The following is a 27,094-nucleotide window of genomic DNA, read 5'->3' on the forward strand; positions in this document are numbered from 1 at the left end:
CCATATAGAATAGAATATTAAAACAACCAGTAAAAGTTCAGTCAAGTCACAGTTTTTTTATTTCCAATGAACTAAAGGTTCACATTGCGATAATTACTTTGAAATTGCTACATTGTGACTACATACTGCAGTGATAATGGGAACAATACTTTGCAGTAACAGAATATCAACAGTACGTGACCAAACTTAAAACACAAGGGAGGCAGGGATGGTTAAAATAAAATCCTACAAATTAAATTTTATCTCATTAGTTTTATTGTTTACTGATTAATACAGTGTCAAAGTCAGAGTAGGTTCCCCACCCTGCCACCCCAGGTTTGGCGCCTAAGTTAACAGCATCTGTTTATAAGCTTAGGAAGATATTGGAATCAAGTAAAAGGTGTATGTACAATACCCATGCAATACAGGAACATATAAGTGTATTTGTGATAAACAGGCCCTGTAGCTTTAAACCCATGTTAAGTTGTATATGGTAGTAGCAATACATAGTTTAAACAGTGGTTCGCTAACTGGGGTTTATACAGCAGTTTAAGAGGGTCCTTAATGTACAGCAATGATTATGATTCGATAAAAAATTTGTTTCATTGGTGTGGTTTTTTTCATCCCTCCTATACCTATACCATGTAGGTTTTCCTATAACTATACCATTCCTTGATTTTTATGGGGCCGTGAAATATCAAAATAATTTGCAGGGGTCCACCAGGCAAAGTTTTTTACAAAAGTTTAGGAACTGCTGGTTTAAAACATTGTCAATTTTCCATGGACCTTTGGATAGATTTTGAGAATAGTGTGTCCTAATATTAAAAGCTATAACTAAGCTAAAGAAATTAAAACCCAGTGTATAAAGTCAAGCTCTATTAGAATGCATGTATATTGTTTGCATTTAATCAGAACGGCGTTGTTTTTTTTTCATTTTCAACTGAGTAGAATTGCTTCGTAGAAGACCGAGGTGCTGGGGATAGCTCTCTAGTGCCTTCGTTATCTGTGATGTAATAAAGCATATTGTGACTCTGGTGTAAGTAGGATTATGTGAAGCTTATCCTCATAAAGAGGAAAAGTTATTATAACACGGGTGTTTTGTTCCATACACCACATGCTCTCTTACAAGTTACCACGTATGTAACTTATTTACCCTCGCATGACTGGGCAACGACAGTCGTTATAACACGAGTGTTCTGTTTCATACACCTCGTACCCGCTTACAAGTTACCACGTATGTAACTTATTTACCCTCGCATGACTGGGCAACGACAGTCAATATAATATGTTCTGTTTCATACACCTCGGGCCGGTTTAAAAGAGAGCAGAAATGTAACTTCACTATTTTATAAACATTTTATGTATTGTCACAAATTCACGCTTTGATGCGTAAAAGGCTGCTATTCCTTAAACCTTATATTATGTATTGTGCGTGAGTTTCTGGGTCATCTGCCGTATCTATAGATCGATAATTGCGCATCGCGGAAGTCGTGGAACGTAACTGCAAGGTCTGGAGCCAGACCAAACACCCCTGCTGTTACGTATCTAGACGACGCATCACGCTGTTCTTTTGTTTTTGTGTCTTTCGTCGTGAAATCTTTGCGTATATAAGCGTGTTCTGGTCCGTAGTAAACATGATATACAAGAGTGAACTGAGTTACTTATGGTTGTGAGTAAGAGGAATAAGGAAGACGTTTAGCTACGGTGATTAACGGGACCAGCTTCGAGACACTTTCGATAGTTAATTCCAATTAAAAAGAAAATCCATCCGTCACTTTTAAACGTGACATGTATATGACAGTTTGTACAGGCCATTAGTGACCACTGGGTCTAAATAATATATTTAAATATTAAAATTTATGCAATTCAACACCATTACATATAACTATATTATATGGTCTATACCTTGTGAAAGTTGTTTGAGCAATTGTTGAGTTTCAGCTTTGAACAGCATATGTTGTACAAGGAAATGCTCTCGCTTTATCTTATCTCGTAGTTTACGTGGTCTGTCTGGTATGAGGTAGTCCAACAATCGTTTCAGAAAGAACACAACATGCTGTGAATATGTTTATGGGTTAGTTGTAAGTTTGTTTTACTAATGTATTACACAGTTTGGTATTACTGTGAAGATCTTGTTAAGTATGTTTTAGATAGACCTATTTATAAACCTCATGATCACTGTTATAACATTGGTGTCTTCTTATACACCAGACACACATGGTGTATTTATACACCTCATGCTCACTGCTGAGTTATAACATGGGTGTCTTTTATAATATGCTTTTTTCCAAAATGTATACCATGTTGAAATAAACACTTTACATAATACAGCTACCACTTCAATATAAACCATCTCACCTCAACCACGATAACAAATGCTAGCTTCCCAGCAATGTTGTGCCAATATTGGGTCGTGTATTCATATTTGGGGCTGGCTGTTGGCGGGGAGAGATAACCAGGGTATCTACAAGTATTAAAATAATAAATATGAATTTTAAAATATTAACTGTATACAAAAAATATTATTTTTGGTGACGGTAATTGTATATAATATTATGTCCTTGGGAAAGACACCTAACGGCAATTGCTTCAACCCAGTAGTCACTTATAGGTTGTCTAAATTCTCAGCCATACTGAGAAATTATCACCCACAAAATTACATCCGTGGTAACTCGTAAGCAGGCACGAGGTGTATGAAACAGAACACCCGTGTTATAACGACTGTCGTTGCCTCTCCATGCGAGGATAAATAAGTTACATACGTGGTAACTCGTAAGCAGGCACGAGGTGTATGAAACAGAACACCCGTGTTATAACGACTGTCGTTGCCTCTCCATGCGAGGATAAATAAGTTACATACGTGGTAACTCGTAAGCGGGCACGAGGTGTATGAAACAGAACACCCGTGTTATAACGACTGTCGTTGCCTCTTCCACGCGAGGATAAACAAGTTATATTCATTCAATGCATTCACCTAAATCTGTAACATTACAGCAAATAAGTTAGATACCATGTCTCCCCTGAAACTATTAAAGTCACTATATGTTTATGAAAGTTAAATTGGAAATCCATAACATGTATTTACCTGCAAGTTGTGATATTGCCTTCACCGAATGGATCAGGATTATTTGGCATGCTGCGTGCTTCAAAGTCAGATGTGTTGAAATATGACATACTGTTGTTTACATATCCCTATGAATGGTAGATTATCTTTATATTACAGTTGTAATATAAAGCATAGGAAATAGTTTTGGCAGGAAAATTGTAAAGGAAGCTTTATAATATCTTAAGTTTACCAAAAAAATTCAGGTAAGTGCGAGACATTTAAAATCCAGACTGCGATAAATTTAGTTGCTTTGTTGTCTAAATTATTTTATGTTTTCTAGAAGTTCTGGTTCTACAATAATATTTACATATTTCACACTGATACAGTTGTTTTAACCTGTTATAACACAGGTTTTATTGTTATACCACAGTAAATGATGGATTTTTTGGCCACAACCTTTTTTAATCGCATAGATTTACATTGTTGGCTTTTCTAGAAGGTCTGGTCTTATATCTACATATTTCACAATAACACATGGGCACTTACATTATATGTAGAGGAAGGATATATATCAAGTGAATAAACATAATAATAAACCAGCTTAGGTATTGCTTCTGATGTTATAGCAATTGTGAACGCCTGCAATCATAATGTAAGTTAGCAAATATACTGCGGAGGTGGTTAAACTGTTGGCATACTGACTTATTGCATTGTAACTGGAGGATACCGGGTTCAATGCTCGATACTGCCACTATTAATGGTGTATGTGACCTTGGGCAAGACGGGACACTTTTTTGGACATTTCTTCAACCCAGTGGTCACTAAATGGGTTGTAACACTTTGAGTGTCCCATGGCATGCCACACTGTAAGACCTCACCCATATAGAATAGAATGTGCATATACAATGTTGGGGTAATGGGCAACTCTGGCCTAATCTCAGGTCCCGTGGTGTGCCTCACTGTAGGAACTCACCCATATAGAATAGAATGTGCGTTTACAATGTTGGGGTAATGGGCAACTCTGGCCTAATCTCAGGTTCCATGGCATGCCTCACTGTAGGACCTCACTCATATAGAATAGAATGTGCGTTTACAATGTTGGGGTAATATGAGCCAACTCTGACCTAAATCCCAGGTCTCATGGCATGCCACACTGTAGGACCTCATCCACATAGAATAGAATAGTAATAAATATCCATAATGCAAAATCAGAATGTTTCATACAAAGTAAAAACAAAGTAGTCCATACATACATTTGTGACAACTGCAAGGTTACCAATGAACTCCAGTAAATAATACCAAGCTCCAATATCTGAACATTTGTGTGCCAATGGTCGCCTGTAGGAAAACAATGATTGTGTTTATGCCTTAATGGTATTACTTTATATAGATAAATAAACGTAACTTCTTTATTCTTGTGTAGAGGGAAAACGACAGTGGTTATAACACAGGTGCTCTGTTTCATACACCTCGTGCCCACTTACGAGTTACCACAAATGTAACTTATTTATCCTTGCATTGTGGGTCAATGACAGTCGTTATAACACGGGTGCTCTGTTTTATAGACCTCGTGCCCGCTAATGAGTTACCACGTATGTAACTTTGTGAGTGAATATTTTAAAAGAGTTTTGTGTTAAAAGTCTCTTAGCCAGGTAGTAATTCTGTATGGGTGAGATCCTACAGCAACCAGATATATGCCAGAGAGTCCCATTACCCCGACACCCAGGGTGCTACATCCCATCAGTAACCACTGACTTTTTAACACTCATATACACAGTTAGTCTTCCACGTACCTGAGTTCACAGATGAACTTATTTGCATCAAGTCTGATCTCGATAATGTTGTTTACAAGTGCAAGCACTGGTGCGAGGGGAAACGCAGCCACAAATAATGTGACGAAGCCGAACTGTATTACTGTAATGTAGATGAAGAATAACTAGCCATGGTAACACAATTGAATTAAATGGATGTGACTTATTTATCCTCGCATGGTAAGGCAACGACAGTCTCTATAACACGGGTGTTCTGTTTCGTGCCCGCTTATAAGTTACCACTTAGGTGTTTTTTTTAAGTATAGCTGGCAATTTGGGCAACCCATTAGTGACCACTAGGTTGGAGCAATTGTCGTTAAGTGTCTTGCTCAAGAACACATACGCCCACAATGGTAGCTACATTGAGCCTTGAACCCATGACCTTTGGGCTAGAGAAATATCTTTCTCTATATACTAAAGCAATAAAGTTGACCACTTACCCATTTCAAGATATTCATAAAATAATCCCATCTCGGTGAATTGATTCAAATCATAATCCTGTTCCCATCTCGTATATTCGTTGTCCTTCATTTCAGTTGAAACTTTCTGGGACTTCCATTGTCTGTTATAAAATATGGGTAATAATGTGAATGCATGAAATATAACGACTGTCGTTGCCCCGCCATGCGAGAATAAACAAGTAACAGTCTTTAAAAATAATGTAGTGGGAAATACTTATTTATCCTTGTTTCATACACCTCGTGCCAGCTTACGAGTTACCAAGTATGTAACTTATTTATCCTCGCATGGCGGGGCAGCGACAGTCGTTATAACACAGGTGTTCTGTTTCATATTTCAGTGTTTCCAAACAAATTTACATTTCAGTGTTTCCAGACAAATTTACATTTCAGTGTTTCCCAATGATTTCCACCCCTTACCTGTATTTATGTTGCAACCATGGCATCACCAACTCAATAAAGTTATTCCAAAGTTGTTTTCCAAACATGATGATGATTAGTTGGATGGACAACTCATACATACACCCACCAGCATCGCACTGAAGTTTAAACATACTTTGTGTTAACGGGAGGTAAATAAGGTCATTATATATTGTTGGTCATTTTAAACTTTTTGTCAAGCAAGTGTCTTCTATTACTTGAGGTGTATCAAGTCACAGTAAGATTAAATATTTTCAGCATCCAAATTAGCAGTCATACAGGGTTTTTAAAACAGAACACCCGTGTTATATCGACTGTGGTTGCCCCGCCATGCGAGGATAAATAAGTTACATACGTGGTAACTTGAAAGCGGGCACGAGGTGTTTAAAACACAACAAGATGTATGAAACAGAACACCTGTGTTATAACGACTGTCGCTGCCCCGCCATGCAAGGATAACCAAACAATAATAATAATTCAAGAAAGAATAGCCCACTTGTTCCCATCTCCATGAGCCGAATAGATAAGTATAATGTCCAGGGGTCCCAGATATCGTGCCTTTGAAGAAAGCGATGTAGAAGAGATAGGAATAAAAGTTAACAAATTGGAAACAAAACATCTTGAAAGTAAAACGATCCTCGAACTCCGTCTGCGTTCGCGGGAGCTCTGGGAAAATTAAGATTACATTAGATTAGGAAGGCTTCAAACAATGGCAAGGTCCATGGCGGAGCACCCTAAGTGTTAAGGTAATGGGCCAATCCTGGTCTAAATACTAGCACCCATGGCGTGCCATGCAGCAGGACCTCACCCATATATGATAAAAAAAAGATTACATTAATAAATAGACCTGTATAAGAGGTAAAGTTGTCAGTACAAATATATATGGCAGAGCTTTTCAAACAAGTGTATTACGCCTGCAGCGACCGTTTAAAACATAATAGACCTGTACTGACATTGAAATATTAATGTACAAAGCTGAAACCCTATTTACCCGGCAGCAACAATTTACATACATAAATCAACCACAAAGTAACATACATGGTAACTTGTAAGCTGGCACGAGGTGTATCAACACCCGTGTGATAACGAATGTCGCTTTCCGGCCACGGGAGGATAAAGTAAGTTACATTCATTCATCATTCATACATAACATAAAAGTAAAAATAATAAAACACATCAATTTTTATTTATCTCTTCGAACACAATGTCAAAGATTAAATTAATCAAAACACAGGAATATCTTAAGGAGAAAATGTTTGTATTTGTATCTTTCAAAAAGTGAATTAAATTACAGAATAAACGATCAAATTAAAGTAATAGCTTACCCATATTAGTCAGCCATATCGCTACTTTTTCATACACCTGTAACATAAGGAATATTATAATGGAAAGTTATGAGCGTTGTTTTATTGTTTAGTATATTACAAAACTCATACTTTTTCCTACATCATATAAAAACATTGTTATGTTAGATCATTGCTCCGAACCACTGGTTCTTATAGGTTGTTCAAATTGTCAGCCATATATTAAACAAAGCTACATATGTTGTAACTGCACAATGCGTATAAAACAGAACACCAGTGTTATCCAGATACCATTGTCAGCATATGTGTTCTTGACAAGACACTTAACGAACGTTTCTCCAACCCAGTGGTCACTAATAAGTTGGACCTCACCCATATATAATAGAATGTGCATATACAATGTTGGGGTAATGGACCAACTCTGGCCTAAATCCTAGGTCCCATGGCATGCCTCACTGTAAGACCTCACCCATATAAAATAGAATGTGCATATACAATGTTGGAGTAATGGCCAACACTGGTCTAAACCCCAGGTACCGTGGCATGCCACACTGTAGGACCTCATCCATATAGAATAGAATGTGCATATACAATGTTGGGGTAATGGGCAACTCTGGTCTAAATCCCAAGTCCCATGGCATGCCCCACTGTAGGACCTCACCCATATAGAATAGAATGTGCATATACAATATTAAGGTAATGGGCAACTCTGGTCTAAATCCCAGGTCCCATGACATGCCCCACTGTAGGAACTCACCCATATATAAAACAGACTATGTTCAAACTATCCTTATACACTCACCTTGTTAAGACACATAATGATAACAAGAGACAACATAGAAGCAGTGATGGTTGTTAGCATAGCAGGTGTTGCAAAGGTTCCTATGGCTCCCAGTGAAGATAAATCCACACTGACAGCAAATATAGCACTTATTGCCAACCTGTATACGATGACAGCGAATACCGCAGCGATAACGACCAAGATCTGTAGTGCGAAATATAGTTGTAATGTACCAGTAGCAGCAACATAAGTGTTATATATATCTATCATATATTGCAGGCAATAAAATGCACTGGAATAGGAAATAAATACTACCCTGATTAGCTTTAAAAAAATCATAAATTTGTTCTTAATATATACAACATGTCAATGCTTTTAATGGATTAGGTTATACTGAATCTGAATGTGTTATATATAGATATGTCTATTACTATATCATTGTGTGCATTAGAATAGAAACTACTTTGATAAGCTAAATTAACCATTCATATGTAATGTACTAAAAACATATACAGCATGTTGTTACGGTTGAGGTGTAAAACTTATAATGTAATGACTCCCAGGACCCATGGCGTGCTGCCATGCAGGACCTCACCCATATAGAATATACTGTAATGACAGCAATTATATGTGTAATGGTGTGTCTATTATGTGCATTGAAACACCACCAGCAACTAAGGTGTGAAATATAGCTGTGTTGACATGTATTGTATTATATAGTTGTCATGTACTATACATATATAACGTGTCTTGTGTTAAAGGTCATTAAGTTGTCATGTTTAGATCGCTAACAAATATGTTACGTACGTCTAAAGGTAGTTTCATTGTATAGATAATGTAATTTGCATCACATGTCAATGCAACACTTTTACTGCATACTATGAACATACTATGTGTTGAGAGATAAATTATGTTCTGCTTATTGTATGTGTTAAAACACATTGTAAAAAGAAACACATACTTTATTATTAGCCTAATACAATTCTTAAATAAAATGTAATGACATGTTTTATAAAATATTACAAACAATCTACTTTCTGCCCACGAAATGACCAAAACTAATATATAGTAGGCTGGGGGGAAATGGGACACATTTTGATAACATTTTCTAGTCCCATTTGGTACCAAACAAAGAAAAAGGAATTATAAAACTGCATCCTCACGACTCCCATATACCGCTGTTAGTTGTTTAAAACGTGATATTTGGACTTTGTGTCCTAAAGGTGTCCCGTTTTGCCTCACCCTACTATATATTATAAACATTCGCAATTCCCCCATATAACTAACTTACCCAGAAAAACACGGTAACAAGAGACAAACATGTCCTTGTGTATTTGTCCTTAGCTGCCAAATATGGCTCCATGTCACCAGTTACCGGGTTCAGTCGTTCCTTCGTAACTTGAGCTTCGAACTCGGGCCGTACGAGGTCCCTCTGCTCGTCGTAATCGACTAAATCCCATTCGTACGAAAGCTCAAACTGTCGGCGTTTCCAAAACTCAAGGAACATAGTGGCTGCGTAGGGTAGAAGGGATATATAATAATATGGTAGGTAGGGTATGTAGGGATACGATTTGAATGAATGAAATTTATTTCGTCTCTTGGGTCACGATAACGAAGAACAAGAGAGTTGGTAAAAAGCGAAAAGACGGGTAGTGACGGTAAACAGCAGTTGATAAAACCTGTTTATTAATAAAAAAGGAAAAAATATTGTTTTGGATGAAAGGCATGACCGTTAGACGAACGTATGAATGAAACTTACATATATAATATACGTGAATGAATGCAGTTTATTAAATCTATAATATGGTACGAATGAATGTAACTTTATCCTTGCATGGCCCGGCAAGGCAGTCTTATATAACACGGGTGTTTTGTTTCAAACACCTTCTCCACCTATATAGGTTACCACGTATGTAACTTTGTTGGTGATTTTTTCCTTGGGAAGTATGGCTGATAATTTAAACAACCCATCAGTGACCACTGGGAGCAACTGTCGTTACAATACGTGCCCAAGAACATACAACCCATAATAGTTGATATCCCTCACCACACAAAGTAACATGCATGGTAACTCGTAAGCTGGCACGAGGTGTTAAAACCCGTGTGATAACGACTGTCGTTTTCCGGCCACGCGAGGATAAAGTAAGTTACATTCATTCATTTCCTATTGTTTTCAATTTAGAGGTTGTATCAACTTACCCCATAATGACATAAAGATAGCAAAGAAAATCGTCGCTTCATTGTCAAACACGTATGTTATCTAAGGAATTAAACACAAGGTAAATCAACCCAATTCAGATGATAGTTATACCATATAAAAACTGTTGCCGCCAGGCATATTTATTACATTTGTTTAAAACTGGTGTTCTGGAGTTCTGGCATTTATAATGTATAATGTTTCCCTTTATTGCAGATGTCTTTATTTCAACATAATTTTTGGTTAAATTTTAAATAACGCAATAAAGATTAAATTAATTAAAACAACGAAGAGAAGGGAAGTAGCAGCAAAAGGGCAGTCGTTAAAAACACGGTACGGGCAAAAATAACTTGAGTAAAAGTGGCAAGCAAAAGGTTTCTGCCAATCTTAAAATATAAAACTTTTTTTTTTGAAATAATACATATGTTATGTAGTAGGGTGGGGGAAGATGAGACACCTTTTGATTCTATTTTCTCTTCCCGTTAAGTAGTAAACACAGAAAATTGAAACAGTTATAAAACTGCATCCCCACGACTCCCATGGACTGTTGTTAATTGTTTAAAACACGATCAGAATATTTGGATATTATGTGCTAAAGGTGTCCCATATTCCCCCAACCCACTATGGTATTATTAACAAATATTGAATTTACCCTCGCAGCAAGACAAGATGTCTTTAATTTCCAGTAGCTACAATCTTCATCACACAGTGGGCACATAGTTAGATTACCAGCATACGTTGGGTACGTTTCATCGCAAATTTCCTGACTGTGGTGTAAAAATACTTTGGAGAGGGTTTTGCAATTTAGCAAAACTTTTTTAAAAAGATTTTAATTTAAAACTAAAATAATGTCTATGTTTTAAACAGATTACAAAAAAAAATGTTATCATAAATTTTTCATTGTTTATATATAATTATGTTAGAAAAACAGAAGTGTTTAATAGACCTAATGAGAATTACATCTGTGTACTTTATACAAGTAAAGTGCTGCATGCATTTAAACAAATCACACCCATGCATTTATATATATAACACCAACACATAACATGCAATCAATTACCACAGCAAGCCATTTCCTGAATGCATAAAGTTTGGCAGATATTTAGATTATGTTAGTTTATGTAACTTTAACCAAATCCCATTTTTTTATAAACAAAATATAATTTACCAAATCAATAGGAATTTTCAAACACGATTTTCCTTTTCAAAAAAAAGTCCAAATTGAATCAATTTTAATTACACTAATTATAACTCTTACTATAATCTAAATTTTGCAATTTGATTTACTATTGAAAAGTGCTTGGGTAATGGGGAACTCTGGACTAAATCTTAGGTCCCACGACGTGCCTGGCTATGGGACCTAACCCATAGAATATTGTAAGTTGTATCTTTTAAACATTTCTAATTTTTTTCATTTCTTCCCTACTTTTATACTCACGTTGGCGCATAAAACCATACAGCAATAATGCTGTAAATGAAGACGATAAATCCAACAATGGTGGGGTAGAACAACATCTCAGTGTAGTAGCCCAACCATGCAAAGTAGATAGCTACCTTGTCGCCAAGGTACAACCTGATGGAATGCATGCAAAGCTAGAGATGTGGTGTATATGTATATAGCTGCCTAAGATGGATATGCATGTATATGGATAGGTATGCAGTGTGCGCATGTTGCTGCCAGGCGTATTATTAGTCTAAAAAAAGAGATCTGCTGGCTGTTTATTTGTAATTCTAATCACGAAAATATCACAACAATTGCCAGAAAATCTCTTTCAGACTGTGGTAACTGAAAATTGGAATATTTATATTTTTTAAGTGCATACTTTTAAATAAAACGTTAAAAGAATAAAGTAAATTGCTTAAAATAGAGTAAAATATTAGAAGCCTTTATCCAAAGCCAGAATAGAATGATATAAACTATATATGTCTCATTTTCTCAGAGCATGACATAGCAATATGTGATGTAACAATACAGCTGTGTGACAACATAAAAGGCATTCCCATCGAACCAAACACCCGTGCTACAATTTCATGCTCAGGGGGATTGTAGCATTTACCTGACATTAGTCCAGGTGACAAGCGTCACTACGCCATATACTAGAACCCCAATACCCACCATGGCAGCGGGCCATAGGAGTTTGGTGTAAAATCCCATAAAAGCAAAATACAATGCTATCTTGTCACCCAGGTAACTCCTGTTTATATTTATTTACTGATTGCTGATTAGGCCTAATAATATTATATTAAATTTTTCAGGGTAATGGTCCAACTCTGGTTTAATCTTTCAGGTTCCATGGCGTGCCTCACTGTAGGACCTCACCCATATAGAATAGAATGTGCATATACAATGTTGGGGTAATGGGCCAACTCTGGTCTAAATCCCAGGTCCCATAGCATGCCTCACTGTAGGACCTCACCCATATAGAATAGAATGTGCATATACAATGTTGGGGTAATGGGCCAAATCTGGTCTAAATCCCAGGTTCCATGGCGTGCCTAACTGTAGGACCTCACCCATATAGAATAGAATGTGCATATACAATGTTGGGGTAATGGGCCAACTCTGGTCTAAATCCCAGGTCCCATAGCATGCCTCACTGTAGGACCTCACCCATATAGAATAGAATGTGCATATACAATGTTGGGGTAATGGGCCAAATCTGGTCTAAATCCCAGGTTCCATGGTATACCATGTTACAAGACCTCATATATAATTGTATAATAAGGCAACTTTAGTGGAAAAATACTATATATATTATATGGGAAAAATATTGACATAAGGTTTTAAGCTGTATGTATAACTTACCTTATCAAATCAAGTGGTTGAAACTTATACCATCTTCCCCATCTTGCCCATTCCCAGTATAATAACCTTCTCATGTTTGCATTGATTGCTAGTTTGCTTTCAGTGCTCTTATGTTTGCCCTATATAAAGTAGAGTGGTTGAATGTAACTTGTTTATTCTTGCGTGGAGGGGTAATAATAGTCGTTATAACACAGGTGTTCTGTTTCATACACTTTGTGCCTGCTTAGAATTACCACGTATGTAACTTATTTATCCTTGCATGGCGGGGCAACGACAGTTGTTATAACACGAGTATTATGTTTCATACACCTCGTGCCAGCTTACAAGTTACCACATATGTAACTTTGCATTGTAGGTGATCATTCTTTGGAAGTATTTTTACATTTTTTTTTGTAATATGATTTTTCTAGTGGCGTTTTTCTTTTCTCTATGCCTGACCACTGGGTTGGAGCAATTTCCATTAAGTGTCTTGCCCAAGGACACAGACGCCCACAATGGTAGCAACGACAAACAATACAATGATTATATAGGAGAGTGATCCACTAAAGGTGTTGCATAATTTATAAGATGTGTATGTCCCACCATGTAATGTGGTATTCAATGGCACATAAGAGAGAGAATTGTCAAGTACATAAGCATATAATCCACTTGAAGCAAGATATGCAAGTGAAACCTAAATGTAACCCTGTAATAACCCATAAATGCAATACCTCACACACCGCCAACTTTCGACCCCCTCAAATGCAAAACACCCACAAGTTATAAGACAAACCTACTTAACCTACAAGCTTAAAACCACTGTTTTTTGTAAAACATAAAAGCTCATACCCACCCAAAGCATAAGTACATTTCATGTTTTAAAATCAATGGATTTAAGCTTTTTGAGATAAAAGGTTAACAAGAAAAACATCAAATTTATTGCATAATTATAAATCCATAATCCAATCAACAAAATTCCTTCTAGTTATTAAAATAATAATAACTTTTATTTGTCTCTTTGATTCAAAAGCGAAGATTTAGAAATATTTTAAACGAAAAGACAGGATATAGCGACAAAACAACAGTTGTTAAAACACGCTTACAGTTAAAAACCTATTTACATTTATTTAGAAGAATTTATTAGTGATCCATTTGCTAGCCCTTATATGCCACAAATGCAACAACCCAATAAATTTAACTGCAGTTGAAACATATCTTACCTCATGCAAAGGGAAGGCACATTCATACACTCCTGATGATATGAGATTGTTAATACCAATGTTAACTCTCTTAGGACCGTATCTTGTTTCACTCATAATTCGATGGGCCTGTAAAAATTTGGGGTTTGAAATTAATTTTTATTTTTACTATATAACTCATGCGAAAAAGTGTTTATAATATTTTACAAACTGTTGTTGGTGAATCAAACATAAATCTATAACAGATTTCCACAAATTTAGGTTTGCTTCGTGTTTTAATGTTTTGGGTATGTTATCTTTTTAAATTTTAACTTTATGAAATAATTTTTTTAATTGGGGAGAGATGGTACACCTTTAGCACATATTATCCAAATGTCCCGATCGAGTTTTAAACAATTAACAACGGTCTACCGAAGTTGTAAGAATACGGTTTTATAATTCTTTAAATATTCTTTGTTTACTACCAAATGGGAAGAGAAAATAGAATAAAAAGGTGTCCCATCTCCCCCCACCCTACTATATAGAAAATAGAATAAAAGTAAAACTCACGATTCGTGATCTTTGTGAATTCGCAAAAAATGATTTCTCGTCTTGAATGTCAAAGAACTCCATCTTGTCCCGAACAAACTCGGTCGTATAGTAGTCTGGTTCCTCCTGAAAGTTGAATAAATAGAACAAAACTAATTTTTATCGCAGGCGTAGCATCCACAGTCGTTATAACACGGGTGTTCTGTTTCATACACCTTGTGCCAACTTACGAGTTGAATAAATGTAACCTATAAAATTCTCGCATGGCGGGCAATGACAGTCGTTATAATACGGGTTGTCTCTGTTTCATACACCTTGTGCCTGCTTACAAGTTACCACTTATGTAACTTATTTATCCTCGCGTGGCGGGGCAACGACAGTCGATATAACACAGGTGTTTTGTTTCATACACCTTGTGCCTGCTTACAAGTTACCACAAATGTAATTTTGTGGGTGATTGTTCAAACAATGATTGAAAATTTGGACAGCCCATTAGTGACCACTGATCATGTTAAGCTTTGAACCTAAATATTCCCTGGGCCAAACACGGGCATGGGTAACTACAATACCATGCTATATACAGTTAATTCTCTCACCATCTCTGTCATTTCTTCAGTGTTCAATACACAAGGCGCAACAAGTTTTCTATACAAAGTTTTCACACATCCACAAATCTCAGAAGAATCCTTCATAAACTCCTCCCTCCTCTCTTCCTTCAACGGCATCTTCATTTTCATTCTCTCAGCATATTTAAGCAGAATAGGCCAAGGAACATGCACTTTCACAAAGTATGTGTTTTGGTCTTGCGATTGCTGTAGAAACAGAAAACAGAGATAGCATTTAAAGTTAAAAAATAGTGGTAGTTTTAATGATAAATAAGTTTCAGTTATTTATTCATAAACGGAGTGTAAAAATCCCCGGTTCGTGGGGATTTCTGTTTGGGAATTACCCATAACAAACGTTTCGAACTTAGTAAACTGCGTGTGGCAACTTGATAAACGCCACAACAATAGCAGTGCCGAGCCTTAAACTCAGATTTTTTTTAAAAAACTATAAAAACTGTGTCATGGCGCCCGACTTTTTGCACGCTGTATGTGCATTGAGGATTAATTCGAGCCTCGCGCTCGTAACCTCTATTTTCAAGGCTATATCCACTGCACCACGGGGCGGAAAAATAGCGGCAGTTTTAGCAGAAACGCTCTAAATACTTTCCCTCGAGTGTAGTTTTTATCTGTAGCGTATTTTAACGACTGGTGTTTTGCTGCTAATTTCCTTCTCTTTGCTAGAAGTCGCGAGGATACGGTTTTATAATTCTTTAAATGTTCTCTGTTTACTACCAAATGGGAGCAGAAAATAGAATAAAAGATGTCCCATCTTCCCCCACCCTATTACTATATATTTTGTCCCACCTCTTTCGGTTCCCGTTCCAACATCAGACCAGCTTTCTCCAGATTTTCTTCGTAATGTTGCCGTTGCCCATCGTCCTTATCATGTTCATGCTCATCGTTGTCTTGATACGCAATCACATAGTCTATGAAACGAACACCATCGTGGAAATAGAGAGTTGCTTTTGGTCGCTGTAAAAAAGGTATAAATTGATATATAATACTGTGGGGTAAGACGGGACACCTTTAGCACAAAATATCCAATTATTTTGATTGACTTTAAAACAATTAACAACGGTCTATGGTAGTCGTGAGGATACGATTTCATAAATATTTAAATGTTCTTTGTTTACTACCAAATGGGACGGAAAATCGAATGAAAAGATGTCCCATCTTCCCCACTCCACTATGATACTGTGGGGTAATATGTGATATCGTTAGCACCGAAATCCCATATTTCCTGATTGTGTTTTTAACAATTACTAATGTTTTTTTAGAGTCGTAAAGATAGTAAGATACAGTTATATAATTCTGTAAATATTCTTTTGGTTTCTGTTATTTTAATCAGTTGAGACATGACCTCATTTAACGTTAACTGTAGCTGTTACATTGATTTATTACACTCTTCAAAGCAATAAAAGCCATAAAACGTTTAAATGTTGGTCTCCATCGTTAAAACTACAAGCACACAGTAATTGGACGGTTACACAACGTTTGTTAATACATTATATAAGCGCTATAAAATAGCACATTTAAATACTCTTAAATAACAAATAACAATTCTTGCTGCGTGTTGGTAAATTAAAATCAACGTAAAAATATACTTAAATTGCATTTTCGTGCAGTTATAACCTATATATTGAAATACAATCAATTTTACCTCGTCCAGTTCACGAAATAGACTGTCAAGGCAATCACAACAGCAACAAATACGAGGCATGTTTACTCTAGGTCTAACTGTCTTGCAATAACTTGCATTTTTAATTGCAATCTGACCCCTATTTGTGGTGATTATGTATTGACAGACACCATTGTTGCTGACCTTGAACAAACAATGCATATTGTGATAACAATGATAAGATAATTTTCAAGTAATGTACTAACAGACTATGTAATTTGAGTGTATTTACTTGTTTTTACGATGTTTTTAGCAGCATTTCGACCCTAACTTTGCCAAAACACGCATACGCGGTACAACAACGACAACGACATATAAGTTACAAAATTAACCGTTTACATTTACATGCAACGACGTAAAACACCGAATTTAACCCCAAACTCACAGTGGTCGTCTCAGTACCAGAGTATTCTAATATAGTTTCCCTTGTCGTATTTGATTTTGTGTCGCCCACCGAGTTTGGAAGTTCTATCTCACTAACGATGCTATCTTCGCTTTCAGCATCATGCAACTTTTCAGTTTCACTCATTTTAATATATATGGCTTATAAAATATCATAACGTAATTTACTAACGAGGATTAAACTAATTATAAATGCAAAACACGCTAGCACTTTTGATGTAGGCCGTAGTTGGCCCATTACCACAACATTGTATATGTACATTCCATAATTTCTATTCTATATGGGTGAGGTCCTACAGTGAGGCATGCCATGGGACCTGGGATTTAGGCCAGAGTTGGCCCATTACCCCAACATTGTATATGCACATTCTATTCTATATGGACGAGGTCTTACAGTGAGGCATGCCATGGGACCTGAGATTTAGGACAAAGATGACCCATTACCCCAACACCCCGGGTACTACCACACCGCAACAGTGTAAAATGATATAAGTCTACAAACACACGCTACCGGTGTAGGCAACAAACTAGGTATTTTCGGCGTCAATACAAATTCAATCACCGTAACTAGATAACGTGTAGTGTACTGATATTCAATGGACCAAACGCACATAAAAGTGGGTACAGAATACGCACTGTATAAAGTATGTATTGCCGTACAACGCTGAAATGTGAATTTTATTTTAACACATAAAACACCACATTTGTGTATATATACCATCTTACTGTATAACTTGTATGTAAGTGTATGTACTTAAACTGTGTCTGGTTTATAAATACTCTGATACACTGAGTATTCCATACATTGTGGGTAATAATACCACTACTGTTATTTACGTGCTCTAATCTGTTGCGACTTTTACTGTTTAGAGTTCTTGTATACATAATTAAACATTCTCTGACGCTATTTCGACACGAAATCGCTGCATTCTGTATTCCCATACATTATGAATACGTCTTTACAGAGCTGCATAGTAGCTATCCCTGTAGCATAGGAAATATTCGAAGTCATTCAAGCGCTGTTAAATCGATTACGATTCCCGTGTGGCTGCTGACGTAGCTACTGGTCCCGCGAGATATACTGCTAGCTTTTAAAATATAAAACTGATTTTCTGTATTATCTTTATGTAGTACTGTGGGGTAAGATGAAAACCGTTAGCATATTTATCCCGTATTTTGTAATCGTGTTTTTAACAACTACCAGCGCTCTTTTACTGTCCTTAGAATACGATATATAATTCTGTAAATATTCTTTGTTTACAACCAACTAGGACGAAAAAGAAAATAAAAACATGGACCATCTTACCCCACCTATTGTATATGAACTTAAATAAAGCCTGCTTTTCAGTAAAACTCAATACAGCATCGAACTAAGCAAAACTGAATCATTCAACCACTGTCCTTTTACTGCACTCCCTTCTCTTTGTTGTTTTAACTAATTTGCTCTTCGCTATCATATGCTTATGTTATAGTATGTCTGTTAGTATACCTATAGCATAGTGGGGTGGGGGAAGACGGGACACCTTTAGCACATAATATCAAAATATCCTGATCGTGTTTTAAACAATTAACAACTGTCTATGGTAGTCGCCAGGATATGGTTTTATATTTCTTTTAATGTTCTTCGTTTACTACCAAATGGGACAAGGAAAAAACTAAAATGTGTCCCATCTTCCCCACTCCACTAAACAACTCCGAAGCTAAAGGCCAACTTAGCTACTCTAGTCGCAAGATAGTCAAACCAACCTCGAGTCAAACCATTGTTGTTTTAAGAATTCGCGTATTGCTCCTGCTACTATTGTGATGAAGCATTCTACAATCGTATTGCCTGTTTCCGAACCTTTTCGATCAACAATGCATGTTGTACGACCATTGTTAAGTCACAGGCGACAGCTCGAACCGCAGTCGTTATGAATAATTTAGAATTGCTTGTTCTAAAGTTAATTACGCCCCTTATTTTGACGTGCTAGCCTTCTGATGCAAATGGATTCGACAACAAAATGCTTTTAACGTGGTTTTGAAACGAGTTCTCAACTAAATAACTGGATATAAGAATTAAAGTAAGAGAAGTATATTAGGGTGGGGGAAGATGGGACACCCATTCATTCTATTTTCTCGTCCCATTTGGTAGTAAACAAAGAACATTCAACAAATTAATAAACCGTATACCCACGACTCCCACAGACCGTTGTTAATTGTTTAAAACACGGTCAGGACATTTGGATATTATGTGCTAAAGGTGTCCCATCTTCCCCAACCCTACTATATGACAACACAGACTTGTTAGTTAGAATTGCGCCTTGGGAAAAGAAGACATAAACGCTCAGTCTGCATAGGTATTTTCTACCATACTGTGGGTTTATGCATATTTCAGCAAGACGCTTAACAATAATTGCTTCAACCCAGTGACCCCTTTTAAGTTGTCTAAATTGTCAGCCACACACAAACTAATTACCCACAAAGTTACATACGTGGAAATTCATTATCAGGCACGAGGTGAATGAAACAGAACATCCGTGTTATAACGACTGTCGTTTTTCCGCCATGCCAGCGCAAAACAAGTTACATTCATACATACCTTTAAGAAAATCACCTTTACAGAGTAAGCGTACCTTATAAAACTCGCCATCCTTCCCCCCGTTAACCGGTAATGGTGTTTCTGTTGTTGTACCAAGTAATGTTGCTCCAGCTACAAAGTCACTGCCGTTGTAAGATGGGTTGGTTTGGCCGTCGGTCTAATGAGAAAATGTATGATGAATATGCGGAATCTATGAGTCGAGAAAATGTCGGAAAATCCGTAACGTAACCGTGGCCTATCATTCGAGGTATATTATTTTGTATGCAACCTGGGATTTTGGGCCAGAGTTGGCCCATTACCCGACACTTAGCGGGCTGTCACCCATTAGTGACCAGTGGGTTTGAGCAATGTTTGTTAAATGTCTTGACTAAGGACACGCATATAGCCTGGTACGCCTGGCAGTATCGAGCATCGAACTTGGCGTCCAACAGTTAAGATGCAAACGTCTATAAACTACTGGGCCAGCACGTCACCGAAGAGTCGCTTTTGACCATATACGGTGCGTCGTATTTTTTCAAAAAACATGATTTATATTTTAATTTAAATTATCCAAGTAGGGAAATCACCTTTGGGTGGTTAGTTTGATCCATCTCTGGCACCAACGGTCCAAGAAGGGCGGAAGCGGTTCCAGCAAAAGCCGCTGTCTTCGTATTTATGGGGGGTAAAGTTCTTGGTGCTGGCTTGGTATATTCAGGTCGGGTTAACGCCTTATAAGCAAGTTCAGTGGAGCCTATGTATGATGAGGAATCAGCATCAGGTGTTGGCGGAGCTTCTGTGAAAAATACCATATAGTAGGGTGGGGGAAGATGGGACACCTTTAACACCTAATATCCAAATAGACTGATCGTGTTTTAAACAATTAACAACGTTCTGTGGAAGTCGTGAAGATGCGGTTTTATAATTCATTGAATGTTCTTTGTTTACTACTAAATGAAAAGAGAAAACTAAACGAAAAGGTGTCCCATCTTCCCCCACCCTACCATATGTTAAGATTATTTTAGTATTTCGGTTGCAAGCCTGCTGTTGTCTATTCACGAGGTAATGAGTTCAAGGCTCGACGCTGCTACCATTTAGGCGTAGTTATCCTTGGGCAAGACACTTAACGGTAAACCCTGCTGATGTCTCAGTATTATTGCAAAAATAAGGAATTAGCAACAAAACGACATTTTTTAATAAAAAACAGAGCAGCGTGTCAAATAAAAGCCTTGCTGCTCAACTTAAAGTTTGAATTTTCGTAAATGTTGCCACCTTTCATTTATACTCTGATTATAAATTAATCCCGAATATTCTACTTACAAAGGTTTTTATTCTACCAAATGGGACGATAAATGAGAATAAAAGTGGATTATCTTTTCCTAACCTAATATACACTTCTATACAGCCGACTTGGGACCTTCACATCACATGCCGCTCTATCTTTTCATCACCCCACCCTTAAAGAACAAACAATAGCTTTGTCGAAAACAAGGAAAGATTGGCGGAATATTTACTCTTCAAAACCAAGCGCTATTATATGCTGCCCTAACCACACAGACGCTGTTAATATTTAATACGCCTTTACTGACATTGTTCTAGCAATTTAAGAGCTAAAACGACGCCTATTAAACTCTGGGACGTGTTTAATGTGTTAAAATGGTTTGCTAATACACGTCTAGCTTGTGCTACGCTTAACCATGTGTTTGATACCTTGTATATCAACACGTTTACCTGCTTACACAATACATTGTTACTTACGTATGATTAACAACGACAAAGAACTCACAGCGAAGAGATGAAAATTAAAAGCAAAACGACGCTTGTTATAAACACGCCAAGGGTAAAATTTATAAAACAACATTGGTTTCTTTGAGTTTCAGAGCCACGCTTTTATATGCTGTCTTGTTTTACTCGTAACGTATTTTGAGACTGTAGTTTTGCTGCTAATTCCCTTGGTATTCGCTATCGCTGTCGTAAGAGATAAATAAAGACTATGTTATCGCGCTATGCTTCGATATCTAACCTTCGTTTTTTTGGACTTTAACCTGACATGCGTAGCATGCACGAGTATTTTAAAAACGTAAATATGTTTTTAACCGTAAGCGTGTTATAACAACTGTTGTTTTGTCGCTATATCCTGTCTTTTCGTTTCAAATATTTCTAAATCTTCGCTACCGTAATTGAGGAGACAAATGAGGTTAATATTATTTTTTTATTATCTTTGTTTTATCGCCTGTCTTAATATAACCATTTGTCCTATAAAAGGGTGGGGGAAGATGAGACACCTTTTCATTCTATTTTCTTGTCCCATTTGGTAGTAAACAAAGAACATTTAATAAATTATAAAACCGCATCCCCACGACTCCCATACACCCTTGTTAACTAATCAAAACACAGTCAGGATTTTTAGACATTATGTGCTAAATGTGTCCCGTCTTCCCCCACCTTACTATATAGCCATTTGTCCTATAACTAAAAGCCCACTAACCAGCACTCTTATTGAAACTTTAGCTCACCCTCTGTACAACACCGCAATGTACTTAACGTGAAGTAGTTATAAGCGCTTCTTTCAAGAACCAAGGCTTCAATGAACAAACACAACATTTCACGCATATTCCTCAACCGCCGGAAATGTTGATATTTCGACACTGAATACGCAGTTATTGTTATATCCGTATAAACATACACAACACTCATCCGGTCTTATAAAATACTTAAAATGAAATAAACCAAAACACATTTCCTAAATACGACTGTCATTGCTGTTAATAATTACTGGTGTATGTCTTGACTCTGTATTCGTTTTAACTAAATTGGATTTGGTATATTTGAATGAATGAATGCAACTTATTTATCCTCGAATGGCGGACCACGACAGTCGTTATAACACGGGTGTTCTGTTTCATACACCTCATGCCCGCTTACAAGTTACCACGTATGTAACTTATTTATCCTCGCATGGCGGGGCAACGACAGTCGCTATAACATGGGTGTTCTGTTTCATAAACCTTGTGTACAGGTTACCATGTATGTAACTTATTTATCCTCGCATGGCAGGGCAACGACAGTCGTTATAACACGGGTGTTCTGTTTCATACACCTCATGTCCACTTACAAGTTACCATAAATGTAACTTATTTATCCTCAAATGGCGGACCACGACAGTCGTTATAACACGGGTGTTCTGTTTCAACACCCCGTGCCCGCTCACGAGTTATAATAGATTTTACAGTATATGCTAACATGTATTAAAATTCCTAATTAAATCCTGACTTCGTTACCCTGATCGTCATGCTGCCTTTCGTTTATTCTGCCATTTTTGCTGCAATATATGTATCCCTTACTGTAGCATATGTTTGGCTTGCATTGGCATGCCTGCGTGCATTCAAGCGTAGTTCCGCAACACGCGTGCGAATTACACGAGTTGTCCAAATGGTAACAATGTCAGATCATATTACAAGCATAAGTCACGTACTCACACGTACATACATATATAGTAGGGTGGAGGAAGACGGGACAACTTTAGCACATAATATATAAATATCCTGATCGTGTTTTAAACAATTAACAACGGTTTATGGGAGTCGTGAGGATATGGTTTTATTATTCTTTAAATGTTCCTTGTTTACTACCAAATGGGATGAGAAAGTTAAATAAAGTCATTTCCCATCTTGCCTCAATACTATATACCTATATACGATCACATACACACGCGTCCATACGCTCCAAATACAAACTTACACGACATGTTCCTCGTTATTTCTACGTATTTCTCTGCAAAAAATACTGTTATTTCAAATTTCTGAACCATCTATATTTACAGCTAAAACTATATAACTCGTAGATGGGCGTGTATAAAACAGAACCCTATATTACGACTGTCGTTTCCCCGTGATGCGAGGATAAATAAGTTACACTCATGTTATTCAGTGAGTCGTGGAAGTGGTAATCTTATGTTTGTAAAGATTTTCGAACTACCTACATAGTATATAGGGTAGGGAAAGACATGGCACCTTTAGCACATAATATCCAAATATCCTGATCGTGTTTTAAACAATTGGTGGTTGGAAAGATCCTTTTTATAATGTTCTTTGTCTACTACCAACAAATGGGACGAGGAAATAGAATGAAAAGGTGTCCCATCTTTCCCTAATATATAGCCATGACCAAAAGTTCATGCATAAATTGAAATGCTTTAACAACCAACAACTACGGGACGCTTTTAAACTGAACTTTAAACTGAAAATCAACTCACTGTGTGTATACCCTAACAGCCTAACCGTAATAGAATCTCTTTTATAATAAAAGCATTATACTAGAGGTATTTGGTTTGTTATAAACGGCAATGGCAGCGTACCGGGCTGCAATTTAGCATTCGGCTTTCTATAACCAAACATTTTAAAACTAAACCCCCGACTCACCTTGTGCATTCTTTGCCTCCAAAGCCGCCACTTCTGCCTTCTTTCTTTTCCAGAAATTATTCTTCGTTTTTTTCGGTTTGTCGTGAATTTCATCTTCCGATTCTACGAATGGAAATGAATGGACGAATAAAAATATATGTGAATGATACAGTAGGGTGGGGAAGACGGGACACCTTTTACCTCTATTTTCTCGCCCCGTTTAGTAGTAAACAAAGAACATTCAAAAAATATATAACTAAATGCCCACGACTCCCATTGACCGTTGTTAATTGTTTAAAACACGATCAGGATATTTAGATGTTATGTGCCAAAGGTGTCCCATCTTCTCCCACCCTACTATATTAAATATAAATGAATCACTTTAACTTCCCGCTTCGATTACTGTAGCAAAGTATAAAGAATAGTTTAACTAAACAGGCAGGTAATAGCGACAAAACGACAGTCGTCATTTGTATAATATATTATTATTTTTAATATAATATTAAATTTTTATTATATAGTAGGGTGGGGGAAGATGGGACACCTTTTCGTTTAGTTTTCTCTTTCCATTTGGTAGCAAACAAAGAACATTCAGTGAATTATGAAACCGTATCTTCACGACTCCCATAGACCGTTGTTAATTGTTTAAAAACACGATCAGGCTATTTGGATAACATGTATTAAAGGTGTCCCATCTCCCCCCACTCTACTATATTAAACCGTGTAATACAACTTCAAACCTTTATCATCTGAAAACGCTTCTCTCGATTGCCCTGGTAACGGTTCGGTGGTAGATTGATTCGTGACGTCATCATCCTCTGACGTCACGAGAGGTTTTTTAGAAAACATGACCCTCAAATGTTTGAAGGAAAAAATCAAGTTATTTGTAACTGCACATTTAGGAAGTTATCATCTTAAATGTTGCGTATAATCTGTGAATAATAAATATTAATTCATCGAATGTAATATAGTAGGGTGAGGAAAGATGGGACAGCTTTTCATTCTAATTTGTCGTCTCATTTGGTAGTAAACAAAGAACATTCAACGAATTATAAAACCGTATCCTCACGACTCCTATAGGCCGTTGTTAATTGTTTAAAACACGATCAGGATACTTGAATATTATGTGCTAAAGGTGTCCCATCTCCCCCCACCCCTCTAAATTTAATCATGCGTTATAAGATCCATGTAAAATACCTATAGACCTATTTCTCAGAGTTATTCCTAAATACATATATAGCCCTTTACCATAAACTAAGCTGAAACCACTTTAGTTAGTTTATACTATGCCTTTATACGCTCTGTTAGTTACATTAATAATAAAAAACGAAAAGACAGCAGTAACCATGAAACAACAGTCTTTATAACACGTTAAATGAGCAAAATCTGCATCGTTCATCGCTCTCTGGCCTTAGTTTAAATTAATGTCAAGTAACGGTAAAAACAGTTGTTATAACTCGCCCGAAGTATAAAAGAGGTTCGGTACATAACAGGTACAGGCATTAAACTTCTTCATTTGAGCTTGGTAAAAATTACTGTCTCTTCGAAATCACGGACAGTAAAGATAAAACAACAGTCGTTATAGCACGATATAAGATTCCCCAATGCATCCTTTACGCCAGCGTATATCTTTGTTTAATAAACGTTTTGCTACAACTTTAAAAGTGTAACAAAAACTATAACACGTCCAAATTATGGCCGGAAATCTGCACCCTTTACCATTTAAACTTGGCTTAAATTGGTCCCTGTTGAAAAGCTTTACGACAATATAAACTAAATCAATAAACGTTATATACTACAACTTTTAAAAAGTAACGGAAACAACAGTCGTTATAAAACGCTACAAATCTGCAATCTGTATCCCTTAAACTTGGCTAAGATTACTGTCTGTTTAAATTTAAGCCTTACGCCAATACATACTTGATCAATATAAGTTTTACTACAAGGTGGCATATAGTCACGCATGGTAACGACATAACAGCGTCACGTTGCTACCCCACAGCCCTACAATCATAACGTCTGCTACAATAGCCGAAGGCCGACACCTTCTTTTGTTCGAAACCATTTGTTTGTTTTCAACGTTTTCTTAGGAGATACATGGTCAAGATATTAGAACTTTTGTAAAACGAGTTTTCTGTTGCGTTATATATATATATATATTGTGCATATGTAGAAAAAAGAATATACCGCCATCTTACCCGACAGTACTATATACACTTCTAAATAAGATATAGCATTAAAAACTTATACGGTCAACTGTTATTGAGTCTATTGCTATAGCCTACACATTTAATCATCTCTGCTTTATTGTGGGTTGGGGTAAGATGGACAAAGTTTTCCCGAGTTATTAGGAAATATGGGATATTATTTGCTAACGAATACCATCTTACCCCACAGTACTCTGTACTACCAGTGGTTTAAACTTTCAAGCATAATAGGGTGGGAGCAGATGGGGCACCTTCAGCACATAACATTTAAATATCCAGATCGTGTTTTAAACAATTAACGACGGGAGTTGTGAGGATACGTTTTTATAATTCTTTGATTTTTTTGTTTACTTCCAAATGGGTCCCATCTTCCCCCACCCTACTGTATATTGCTATGTCGCCGTGAATCGGTTAAAGGTCTTAGGAATAAAACACAAAAGTCGTATTTTGTTACCGAATATCTTTTATTGTGACGTAACACATAGATGTTATTCGAAACGCGATGCTGAATAGATTCGCATTGTTCTGTTTGACAACGGTTTCAACGTCTGTGACGTCACTATGCCCACTAACGGGTAATAATTGAACAAATTACGGGACATTAATGTTAACATTGCGTCTGTATTTGTTTTAGGGCGTTTAGCAGCCACGCTTTTATTTGACAATTTTCTCAAGTAGTTTTTACCCGTAGCGTGTTTAAACGACTACAGTTTTGCTGCTGATTCTTTTCTCTTCGTTGT

At 36.8% G+C, this 27,094-nt stretch overlaps 1 protein-coding gene across 6 annotated transcripts; it reads right to left on the bottom strand.

The window, feature by feature from the left end:
• Positions 1-36: 36 nt before the first annotated feature.
• On the bottom strand, positions 37-25,094 carry LOC149732986 (anoctamin-5-like). 6 transcript variants are annotated; one of them, XM_089882545.1, is made up of 25 exons: positions 24,888-25,094; positions 24,169-24,270; positions 20,338-20,543; positions 19,806-19,928; positions 15,918-16,085; positions 15,105-15,320; positions 14,530-14,634; positions 14,002-14,109; positions 12,803-12,921; positions 11,435-11,569; positions 10,649-10,763; positions 9,999-10,059; positions 9,091-9,311; positions 7,821-8,003; positions 7,040-7,076; positions 6,211-6,380; positions 5,715-5,833; positions 5,277-5,398; positions 4,819-4,939; positions 4,279-4,363; positions 3,572-3,664; positions 3,065-3,171; positions 2,338-2,443; positions 1,885-2,035; positions 37-982 (listed from the first exon to the last, which is right to left on the bottom strand). In XM_089882545.1, exons 1-25 carry the CDS (start codon positions 24,994-24,996, stop codon positions 888-890), a joined length of 3,177 nt encoding a protein of 1,058 aa, XP_089738671.1. In that variant the 5' UTR covers positions 24,997-25,094; the 3' UTR covers positions 37-887. The 6 variants fall into 6 exon arrangements, with proteins under 6 accessions (XP_089738671.1, XP_089738670.1, XP_089738673.1 ...); XM_089882544.1 differs by lacking the exon at positions 11,435-11,569 and adding an exon at positions 12,054-12,191; XM_089882547.1 differs by lacking the exon at positions 11,435-11,569.
• Positions 25,095-27,094: the final 2,000 nt, after the last annotated feature.

The sequence above is a fragment of the Ciona robusta genome, chromosome 8, assembly GCF_009617815.1.
Source record: "Ciona robusta chromosome 8, ASM961781v2".
NCBI classification, from domain to species: Eukaryota; Metazoa; Chordata; class Ascidiacea; order Phlebobranchia; family Cionidae; genus Ciona; species Ciona robusta.